The sequence below is a fragment of the Opisthocomus hoazin genome, chromosome 5 (assembly GCF_030867145.1).
Source record: "Opisthocomus hoazin isolate bOpiHoa1 chromosome 5, bOpiHoa1.hap1, whole genome shotgun sequence".
NCBI lineage: Eukaryota > Metazoa > Chordata > Aves > Opisthocomiformes > Opisthocomidae > Opisthocomus > Opisthocomus hoazin.
In genome coordinates, this window is record NC_134418.1 from 13848384 (window position 1) to 13859558 (window position 11175).

At 56.4% G+C, this 11175-nt stretch overlaps 2 protein-coding genes across 2 annotated transcripts; one reads left to right on the plus strand and one right to left on the minus strand.

The window, feature by feature from the left end:
• On the minus strand, positions 1–5696 carry TADA2B (transcriptional adaptor 2B). Its single transcript, XM_075420461.1, has 2 exons — positions 5412–5696; positions 1–4872 (listed from the first exon to the last, which is right to left on the minus strand). Exons 1-2 carry the CDS (start codon positions 5679–5681, stop codon positions 3880–3882), a joined length of 1263 nt encoding a protein of 420 aa, XP_075276576.1. The 5' UTR covers positions 5682–5696; the 3' UTR covers positions 1–3879.
• A 104-nt stretch (positions 5697–5800) lies between these two features.
• CFAP184 (cilia and flagella associated protein 184) lies at positions 5801–8920 on the plus strand. The gene is made up of 3 exons (XM_075422081.1): positions 5801–5870; positions 6840–7405; positions 7660–8920. Exons 1-3 carry the CDS (start codon positions 5801–5803, stop codon positions 8257–8259), a joined length of 1236 nt encoding a protein of 411 aa, XP_075278196.1. The 3' UTR covers positions 8260–8920.
• Positions 8921–11175: the final 2255 nt, after the last annotated feature.

Genomic DNA, 11175 nt, shown 5'->3' on the forward strand with positions numbered 1-11175 from the left:
AGCAGCCAGCAAAGCTACCACTCGTACCTCCAGTGTAGCTGTTTCATAGAGACCACTTCTCCACCCACCACCATTTCACTAAAATCTGTCTCCATTTGTTATTGCAAAGACTTCAGCCATTTGCCTCATTACGCAAGCCACATTACCATTAAATCCATAATGGAAAGAAACTTTAATACAAGTTTATTTACCAATGTACAATGCAGAAACCTAGTAAAATGCTGAGTGTGCACAACATCAGTTAGGTTTTACACGATTTCAGCACAGGCATTTGTGTGTCTGGCACAGCTACACCAGAACACTGTTCAAATGAGTGCAACATTCCCTTTGAGGAAGAAGATGATGAGCTGAACATGCTCACCAGGTACCTTCCTTCACAGTATTTATTGTGGCATCACTTAAGAGCAACTGGGGCACATGCAAAACCATTCTGCAAGAAAAGATAGTAAACGAAAAGGCTAATGAAGTTTATTACAGTTGCAAAGAAATTTGATGCAGCCACCGCACAAGAGAGTAATGGCAGAGTGCTTCATCTGTGCGATTTACAAGGCAGTTTATGGTCAAGACTCGTGCAAACCTACTAACGCTGCTCTTAATGCTTGCTGGGACTGCAATGGAACGCAGGGCAGGAGGGTCTGCACCCAGAACACTCTGTAACAAGCCCTTCTGCACTGGGTAGTACACACAGAGTGGAGATTAATGCTCCCTTGTTACCTAGTGAGCAAATATTACTATAAAACATCACTGGGACTGGACTGATGGAAGTAAACAGAGCACTGAAACAGACTTGCTGCCTCTAGCAGCAGCAGCAGATCAGTATTGTCAACAGCGTATGGAGTGTCACTTTCTCATCGGCTTACATCAACACTGTTAGGACAGATACTATCATTAGTAATCTCTTGAATTAGAAAAGTCAGAGCATTAAGCATATAAAATGTGTTCATTAGCAACATGAAGGCTCAGTTATTTGTACAGTACAGGAAGCACTTCCGGATCAACACAAGATACAAGCTGGAGAGCTCTTTGCCATGGTTTTTCTCAGCCCCTTCACCACAGAAGACAAGCAGCGTAGCTCTAGTAAGTTGCTGGATTAAGATAACTGCATCTCAACTTAAAAACAAACAAAGAAACAAAAGCAGCAGCTCATAACAAAGGAATGCTTAGACTAAATCAGTTCCATGTGAAAATACGGAACAGCAGCATCCTCTAGTGCAAGTCACCTTTAAAATTCAAAGCACAGCTGACGAGACATTGCTTCTAGGGAAGCCCTTTCCAAGGGACAAGTATTTGCTAAAGCAAACATTTACCACCTTGAATTTGCTTGCAAGTATAAAATAAATATCGATATCCCTATTCCATACATTAAAAATACTTTATTTTACATTCATTTTGATGTTCAATAAGTTACGTCTAGCACCAAAGAAACATTTTGGAGGGGCTGAGGAATTCAGAAACTACAAAGTGTAAATGCAGAATTCACTTCAACATTTAAATGACTCATTGGTGCCTAGATAAATTTTTTTTTTAAGTTATTGTTCAGATTGGCTTTAGACTATTGCTTAGACTTAGGTGTTCCAAAACAGTGTAGAAATAGAAAAGTCACAGATTTGAGGGAAAAAAAAACCAAAATGAAAAACCACCAGTTCTTTTAAACTGCCAGCTGCACGCAGAGTTGAGGCTCCAGAGCGCGGTCAGCAATGGTGCGTTACGGCAGTTAGGTGACAAGTTCCAGGAAGAACCAAATTGCGAGAGACTACTAGAGAGAACAGGCGAGCTTCCTTTCCCCAGGAGCCGGACAGAGGAAACACCCACGGGCTTGAACCTGATGAACTTGTGCGCTGCTCATACATGCATACAGGGTGGAAGAGGCTCTTAAAGCTACTCAGCACACTGCAGTTAGTTCCACTGCTGCCGAGGAGACGGTTTTGTCTTGAGTCTTCCACAACGAGCCACTTGCAGGCAAGCCGAACAAAGCATTACATCTGAGAGGACATAGCCCTTACCCTTTCTGAAGGGACGTAACACCACGAGCTCAAAAGAAAAAGGCACTAGAGTTTTGGTTTATTCCTTCCTTAGCAATGGTGGCTTTGTAATTGTACCCCTTTTATCCTAAACTCACTGGAAACACTATTTTGGTAACGCTGGATATACGAACTAAAACCCCGTTCCGATCAGTACGCCCCTGCCAAGCTGCAGAACTAATACTATGTGGAGATTTCGCGGTATCCTCACCGACTACAGCCCAAAGCATCGCACCAAGAGGACGCTTCCAGCGCCTGCGCTGGTTCTGCGGGCAGTCGAGCTCCAGGTTTTGGCTCCGCCGCAGACCTGCCCAGCCAGCCTCCCGTCACAGCGTCCTGCTCTGGACACGACCAGGAGAGAGGCTTCAGCACGACCAACACCCTGCCCTCTCCCACGTGGCAACCACCCTTCTCTATTCACTTAGCTCAATACCAGCACAGGAATTTATGGATGAAATGAGCACGACAATCCTGTTCTCACCCTCCTTCAACACCTCTCCCTTCATCAGTGGATCTCACCCACCCAGGACTGTGTGCCAGGCACTTCTACAGGCGGTGCCACCACGTGGCAGCCAGGTCAGGCTGGAGCCGTTAGGCATGGTGACGAGTCACCTCCGCGGGCGCACAGCTCATGCGGCAGCCGGCTGCGCTCGCAGTTCTGCCAGGTCAGAAACCTCGACGTGTTTCAGCCAGTACATATCAAGGTGTGTGCAATCAGAACCCTGCAGTGGCTTGACTGACAGCTCTGCGCTTCGGGAGCACGCTGGCTGTGCATTCTGACCTCATCTGTATCACCCCTCATTTCACTTTTACAGACTGGTCTCGGCGACCGCTCCCAGTCTGAGCATCTTGCTCCCTCTCCCTGTCGCTCCCAGTCGAACTCGGGAGGAGGCAGCGCCGCTGCCTCAGCCCACAGAAGTCACAGATATCAAAGGAGGGGGAGCAGGCTCCCCCCGCAAGAACAAACAGCGATTCTGCTGCCTGAGGCTCCCACCCCCGCGAGACAACTCGCTGCCCATTCTCCCAGACCCCACTTCTGGCCCAAATCGGCCACTTCACAGTAGCGCTGACCCCTCCTCCCGAACAGAGCACCACAGCTGCCCAGTACGCCTGCAACGTGGCTACTCAGTCAGTCAGCATCGAAGCCTCAGCGGGGTCGGTCTCGGCAAACGCTCCAGCCAAAGCCGTGCCTGGGCCAGCTGGCTGCGCAGGCAGCTCTCTCTTCAAGAGCCCTTCCCACAGCACAGGTACCTGAAGGCATCTCTCTCACCCGCTGCATTTCCTCCCGGCTGTGGCTCGTCCCCACCATACTCAGCGGAGGCTCTCCCCCCACTGTCCCCACACCTTGGCTGTAGTTACTAAGGAGAACTTTCTGAAAGCTGAGGAATGGCCACAGAAATCCCTGCTCAGTGTGCTCCTGAGCTCAGGGCTCTCATAAGCTTCCCTTTGCTGCCAGCATTATGCCAAAAGCAAAATGAAGGGAGAAGTTAAGTTTCCAGCAAAGGAAACTCTCTCCCACCTTCAAAGAAAAGCAAGGATTACACCGATACTCGTGCCCAATAGTAAGGAGTAAAGTAACTACTCTGGGACTACTGGACTTGAGTAAGTTCACACGAAAGAAATCTAATAATGTACCAAAAGCAGTGAAATCCAATGTAAAGTTTCACAATTAAGTATTTTCCATGATCCAAAGCAAAAGTCTCTTTGAACTATGGATCATGAATACCGCGGGGGTTTACGTGTTTGCCTCCCGCTGTCCGAGTGACATCATTTCTGTATCTTTGGGGAGGGAAGGAAAAAATAACAGAGTCCGTGAGGCGACAATGGGCCTCTGCTGTGGGTGTTCTTCTGATGAGTTTCATGAAGCGTCCCTGGATATCCAACCACTTTCTGTTAGAAAGTTTAAAATCCTTTTCTTCAGTACCTTATCTAAGTAACTGGGCAGGCGACTCTTGGAAGGAATCCCTTGTCTTTTTTGGAGATGGTCTTTAATGATTATAGTTTTCACAGTCACGTAGCGCGCAGGACTCAAGTTCAGAGAGCTGCAGAGCACCTTTTCCCTGTCCGATAGGAGCTCGAAGCCAGGCAGGTTTTCAATGGCAGCAAATTCACCTTCCTTCCCGTCCTCCTTCCCTCGCTTGGAACTGGCGATGTTTTTGTTCTCCTTCCTCTTTTCCCGTTTATGCCTGGCGGCCTCGTATTCTGCCGACTCTTCCATTTTGGTGATCCCGTTCCGACGATACCGCTGCAGCTCCCGAATCTTTGCTCGAAGCACCCTCTCCTTGTGCATGTTCTCAAAGAAGTCTTCAAACTCCTTACAAGACATGAACTGGTACAGGGGCCTCAGCTTCAGCCTCAGCTCCTTCTCTTCCTTCGTGATCTTCCGTTTGGGAGCCTTCTCCTTGTCCTTTTTATCCTTCCCCAGAAAGGCCGGCACCAAGTTATAGTCCCGCGCGATGTTCTTCCGCCGCTGCCTCTCCTTGAGCTTCCTCACGTACATGTCTACGTGAGCTCTTTTTAACTCGATTTCCACGTCGTCGTCGTCGTAGTTCACCGAGAGGCCGCTGATGAGCGTCTCCGCGTCCTGATCGTACTCGATCTCGTAGTCGTCCCGAAGCGGCATGTATCCCAGCTGCTGCTGCTCGGCCACCGAGATATCCAGTGGCGGGAGCGGCGTGGTCAGGCTCGGGGAAAGCGGGCCGCCACTGGGACACGTGTGGTCTGTCACCCTGTTGGGAATGGTGTCGGGGATGCAGGCTTTTCCCAGGTTGCCGTGGATATACATGCTCACGTAGTGCTCCATCACCTCCTGGGGCGTTCGGGACGCTCCCACGTGAGCGGCCATGTCCTCCTAGACGGGAAACAGGGAGGGGTGACAAAATGATCACAGAATCACAAAATGGTGGGGGCTGGAAAGGAGCTCTGTGGGTCATCTAGTCCAACCCTCCTGCTGAAGCAGGGTCACCTACAGCAGGCTGCACAGGACCTTGTCCAGGCGGGTCTTGAATATCTCCAGAGAAGGAGACTCCACAGCCTCCCTGGGCAGCCTGTTCCAGCGCTCCGTCACTCTCAGAGTGGAGAAGTTCTTCCTCACGATCTCCCGCCCCAGCTCCAGCACAGCGCTCGGCCTCCTCCCCGCCCCCCAGAAGCCAGCCCGCAGCCCTCCCCGCCCGCAGCCCTCCCAGCGCTGCCCTAAGATTCGCGTGTCCAGGCCCAGGGAAGTTTTCCCACGGGGGAAGGCGCGCCACGAGCGCCGCCGGGGCAAGCGGGCCCGGACGCCCCAGGGACGGGGACACCGGCGAGCGCCCGGCGCTGCCCCGACAGCAGCGCGACGGCCGGGGCCCCGCTCGCGGCGCCGCTGCCCCCGGCTCCGGCCCCCCCGGCCCTTACCCAGTTGCCGAAGCCGAACTGCTCGATGGCGTCCAGCAGCAGCTGCTCCTCCCGGCTGCTCCAGCCGCCCTCGGCCTCGGCGCCCCAGAGGGTGAAGCGCCCGCCATCGACGAGCTGGTAGCCGTGCCATCGGCGGTGCGGGCCGATCTCGGCGCCGGCCGAGAAGCAGTCGGGGCAGAGCTCGATGTCGGCGCACTCGGTGCAGCGGAAGCGCAGGGAGCTCACCTCGGCCAGACAGTACACGCAGTACTTCTTCCCCAGTTCCGCCATCTTTACCCCGCCCGCCAGCCCGCCCGCCGGAGGGCCGCGCGCACGCGCCGCCACGCCCCCGGCGCCGGCGTCGCCAATGGCGGCGCGACCGGCGGGCGGAGCCCCGCGGCGGACGGCGAATGGGAGCGGAGGGCTCGGCCCTCCCCTCGGACCCAGGGCCAATGGGACCAACGAGCCCGGGCGCGGGGGGTATTAAAACGAACGAACGCCTAGGATTGGCCGAGCGGGATACTTTTTCCTTTCCCGCGACCAATCGGAGAGGCGGCCGCGACCGACCCCGCCGCTGAGTCCGAGGCGAGGAGGCGTGGCCGACCCGGCGCAGCGCGGAGAGGGGCGGGGCCGGTCGGCGGGGGCCGGGTCCCGTTGCCCGGGCAACGGGGGACGCGGGGCTCGGCCCGGCCATGGCGGCGGCGGGCGGGCAGGAGCGGGCGCGCCCCGAGGGGCCGCCGGAGCGGGCGGAGCTGGGCCCGGGCGCCACAGGGGAGCCGCCGCGGCCCGGGGCGATGCGCGGGCCCGGGGAGCCCGCGGAGCCGCCGGAGCCGGGGCCGCCGGAGCCGGGGCCGCCGGAGCCGGGGCCGCCGGAGCCGGGGCCGCCGGAGCCGGGGCCGCCGGAGACGGAGCCGCCGGGGCCGCCGGAGACGGAGCCGCCGGAGACGGAGCCGCCGGGGCCGCCGGAGCCGCCGGAGACGGAGCCGCCGGGGCCGCCGGAGACGGGGCCGCCGGAGACGGAGCCGCCGGAGCCGCCGGAGACGGAGCCGCCGGGGCCGCCGGAGACGGGGCCGCCGGAGACGGAGCCGCCGGGGCCGCCGGAGACGGGGCCGCCGGAGACGGAGCCGCCGGGGCCGCCGGAGACGCCGGAGACGGAGCCGCCGGGGCCGCCGGAGACGGGGCCGCCGGAGACGGGGCCGCCGGGGCCGCCGGAGACGGAGCCGCCGGGGCCGCCGGAGACGGGGCCGCCGGAGACGGAGCCGCCGGAGACGGGGCCGCCGGAGCCGCCGGAGACGGGGCCGCCGGAGACGGAGCCGCCGGGGCCGCCGGAGACGGGGCCGCCGGAGACGGGGCCGCCGGGGCCGCCGGAGACGCCGGAGACGGAGCCGCCGGGGCCGCCGGAGACGGAGCCGCCGGGGCCGCCGGGGCCGCCGGAGACGGGGCCGCCAGGGCCGCCGGGGCCGCCGGGGCCGGGGCCGCCGGAGACGGGGCCGCCGGAGACGGGGCCGCCGGGGCCGCCGGAGACGGGGCAGCCGGAGACGGAGCCGCCGGGCGGTGGGGCGGCCCAGGAGGGCGAGGCGGAGCGGCGGGAGCGGGCCGCGCTGCTGGAGGAGTGGTGCGGGCTGGAGGGCGAGCGGAAGCGGCTGCGGCAGGCCAGCGCCCGGCTCCAGCTGCTCCTGGCCGAGCTGCTGCGGCGGCGGCGGGGCGAGAGGCGGCGGGCGGACGCGGCGGCGGACGGGCCGCAGCTCTACGACCGGCGGCTGCGGGAGCTGCGGGAGCTGCAGGAGGAGCGGGAGCGGGCGGGCGCGGCCTGCCGGGAGCGGGAGGAGGCCCGGCGGAGGGACGCCGAGGAGCGGCAGGCCCCGGCCAGGGCCGCCTGGGCCGCCTTCCAGGCCCGGGAGCAGGCGGTGGCCGTCCGCATCCTCGCCCGGCGGGCGGGCGGGCGGGAGGCGGCGGCGAAGGCGGTGGAGCGCATCCAGGCCCAGGAGCGGGAGAAGGAGCAGCGGGTGCATGAGGTGAGGCCCGGGGCCCGGCGCCTTCCGCCGCTTCGCCCTCTGCCCTGCCCGGAGCCGCTCCCGGCCGGGCCGGCGCTCCCCTCCCGGTCCCCGCGGGCACCCCCCGCCGCCAGCCCCGAGCAGAGCCTGTGCGGGGCTTCTGTCCCCTCGGAGCGTCACTGCTGTCACGGAGCGTTCTCCACAGAGGCACTTCGCCCCGGCACGGCAGGGGTGAGAGCAACGGGGTCATTCTTCCTTTGTTTCCGCTCCCCTAGGCCCGCGTGGAGAACATCAAGCTGAAGCATGAAATCCAAAACCTGGAAAGCAACTTGAAAGCTCAGGGAAAAGTGGTCAAGGACCAGCGTTTTATGGACTTTGAGCAGATGAAGAGAGAGTGTCAGAAACACAGCAAAAAGATTGACGAGCTCAGCGATGAAATCCTGAAGCTGAAGAAGAAGGTATCGAACATGGTGTACATCCTCAGCCACTTCCAGGAAAAACTACACTTTGTGGAAGCTGAAAATGAAGAGAGAAAGGCTGAACTGATGGGCATCGAGACCGTCCTGTCGCAGAAGAGAGACATCGTGACCAAAACCAAACAGGCCAGAGACAGACTGCGGAGGAACAACCTGGAACTGCAGCAGAGATGTGGGCTGCTTGGATACGAGGCCCTGCTTCGGGACTTTGAGGAAAAGGTGGATGCCGCAGAGCTTCTAAGTCAGCGCCTGGAAGGACTGCAGCGTCACCATGCTGGCCTGATCCTTCATTGTAGGAGAGTTCAGGAAAAAATCAAGGAAGCCAATTCCTCTTTCCTTGCTGATGATGACTGGAGACAGAAAGCACAGAAAAGGAATAAACAAAAGAGCTTCCCATAATTCTGATTTTTAACTTGCTTCTTTTTGGGAAGTCTTGGGGCACACATTACAGACGTACTCCTGAAAACGCCTTTTGTATGCGACGTGTCAGTGTGACGCATTCAGTGAAGAGATGACGGACAGTAGCTGCTCATTTTGAATGAACACACACACATGTGCCCATCTTGGAAAAAACAAAAACCTTCAGTCAGAAGGCTGCGCTTCTGGAGAGGTGGGCCTGTGTGAGGTCTCATGAGGTTCAACAAGGCCAAGTGCAAGGTCTTACACCTGGGTCAGGGTAATCCCCGCTATCAATACAGGCTGGGGGATGAAAGGATCGAGAGCAGCTCTGCTGAGAGGCACTTGGGGGTACTGATAGACGAAAGGCTGGACACGAGCCGGCAATGTGCGCTGGCAGCCCAGAGGGCCAACCGTGTCCTGGGCTGCATCAAGAGAAGCGTGGCCAGCAGGTCGAGAGAGGTGATTCTGCCCCTCTACTCTGCTCTGGTGAGACCTCACCTGGAGTACTGCGTTCAGCTCTGGAGCCCTCAGCACAAGAAGGACATGGAACTGTTGGAGCGGGTCCAAAGGAGGGCTACAAAAATGATCCGAGGGCTGGAGCACCTCTCCTGTGAGGACAGGCTGAGAGAGTTGGGCTTGTTCAGCCTGGAGAAGAGAAGGCTGCGGGGAGACCTGATTGCAGCCTTTCAGTACTTAAAGGGAGCCTATAGGAAAGATGGGGACAATCTGTTTAGTAGAGACAGCAGTGACAGGACGAGGGGTAATGGTTTTAAACTAAAACAGGGTAGGTTTAGGCTGGATATAAGGAAGAAATTCTTTACAATGAGGGTGGTGAAACACTGGAACGGGTTGCCCAGAGAGGTAGTGGAGGCCCCATCCCTGGAAACATTCAAGACCAGGTTGGACAGGGCTCTGAGCAACCTGATCTAGTTAGGGGTGTCCCTGCTTGCTGCGGGGGGGTTGGACTAGATGACCTCTTGGGGTCCCTTCCGACCCCAAACTTTCTATGATTCCAAAAAGCCATCTCGGCCCTCGGTTCCTTCAGGCCACGGCAACACTGCGTAAGCCAAGCCCCATCCAAACCCTGACTCAGCTCCTGATCCCACCACCCCCGGTGTGGATTGTGTAGTTCGGTATCGCCCTGCCCTGCTCGGTGGGCACACCGCCAGGGGCAGTGGCACGGCTGTGGCTGGGAACGGGGGAACAGCTGACGGTTAACGCCCGATGTGACTGCCACAGGGGCACTGCATCACTGCAGAGGCTGCCTGGTTTGCCTCAGTGGTGCACAAGAAGAAAGGTTTATTACTTTAAGAACTATTTTTATAGCATGAATATATACATAAATCTTACCACTCCAAACTAGAGTTTTGATTCTTTTTTTTGGCCTTTCAGCCTTTACAGCTTTAGAGGGTTCTCAGGCTTGCCCTCCTCACTTATGGCGTGGGAAGAGGTAGGCAGTAGTGGAAGCCCATCACTGTTTTGGTCCCCTTTGTGCCGCTCAAATACAGCGTACCACAATTCCAGAAAAAGAGACTGAAGAACAAGGGGAGGGGGCGCAAACATTCACACCCTTATGACTGTACAGCTCACAGTTACACACAGTTACAGGAAGCAGCTTCCCCTTTCCAAACATGTTCTTGAGACTCCCAGTTCCCCCATGACACACACTGACCAAGACTGATCGATGTCCCACAGCTCTGGATGCTGCTACTGCAGCATTACCTCTGATCTGAGGCACGGGATGATGTCAGGAACACAGCAACACCTTAGGGCAGTCACCGCTGGAGCCCCGATACCCTGGGTGCTCAGTACTGACGGAACTGCATCTTTGGCAGGCTCCCTACAAGCCGTCACAGGCTGATGTGCCCGACTACTGGATCAATCCTACCTACTTTATTGTTAGTTTCTAGCTGTGATACCACTACTGTGATTAGGTAAACCGGCAATCTTTAGTCCCATTTTTAGTAATCAGAGTTGAGTATTAAAGGCTCAGAGTTAAGTGTTCAACAGCTGTGAACTTTGCAGGAAAAAGCCACATCCCGGTGCTAAGGAGTGGAGCCTTTTGGTTCTCCACCACGGGCTGGAGTTACGCCCTGTGGGACCAGTACTGCTGAGCTGTATTTGAGCTGCTGGGTCTAGTTCCGAAGAAGAAAGTTCCAGATGCATTTAAACAAAGTACGCAAGTCACTGAATGCACTGATATGGGGATAAAAAGTAGATGAACTGACATGAAGACACTCCTAGGAATGGCTCACACCTTCCTCTCTTCAATCATCTCTGAACTAAGCTTTCTGAATTGCCTGGATATTTAAAAGACAAAACATAATTAAGGTGGTTATTGCACTGTTGAATGTTTAAATCTTGTTCTCTGGTTCTAGCGAAATGAGAGATCAGTAATTTCTTACTCTTACTGCAATCACGCAGTAGCAATGCGGTTATACTCTTCCAAGGTCCCGACAGTTCTGCAGAACTATTGCATAAACACAGCGGAACAGTGCAGGCTCTTGTTCTGCAAACGACTGAAGTACTCTGTGTCTTCAGTAGCTCAAACACTCTGCTCATGAAGAGACATTACACAACTAATATTCAAAAACTTTTCCTGAAAACCAGCAGATCTAGCTCTGTTGTTCAGTAGCCTCCTGGCACTCCACAGAACTGTTTTCATAAATAATTAAGGATGATCCACAGCCATCTCCCTAAGAGAAGTTAATGCTGACCTGTTTTGACTGCTTACAAATTCCTGCCAGGAAAATTCTTACACTTCTTGCTGCTTTTGTCTTAAGACGTATAAACCTTCCTTTAACTTCTTCAATGCTGTTAAGCAACAAGTCTAGAGAGATAAAGGGAGGAGAAGCAGGGCAAGCAAATCTTAAATGCTTTTCATTGCTGCACGTTTGACATCTGGAGAAGGCAAGA

Bases quoted from the DNA above. Each gene is read 5' to 3' on its own strand.
- CFAP184 (XM_075422081.1), top strand. From the start codon at position 5,801: ATGGGAGCGGAGGGCTCGGCCCTCCCCTCGGACCCAGGGCCAATGGGA. The intron at 5,871-6,839 runs GTATTAAAACGA...CGGGGCCGCCAG, and splicing joins AACGAGCCCGGGCGCGGGGG to GGCCGCCGGGGCCGCCGGGG. The intron at 7,406-7,659 runs GTGAGGCCCGGG...CCGCTCCCCTAG, and splicing joins AGGAGCAGCGGGTGCATGAG to GCCCGCGTGGAGAACATCAA.
- TADA2B (XM_075420461.1), bottom strand. From the start codon at position 5,681: ATGGCGGAACTGGGGAAGAAGTACTGCGTGTACTGTCTGGCCGAGGTG. The intron at 4,873-5,411 runs GTAAGGGCCGGG...TTTCCCGTCTAG, and splicing joins AGTTCGGCTTCGGCAACTGG to GAGGACATGGCCGCTCACGT.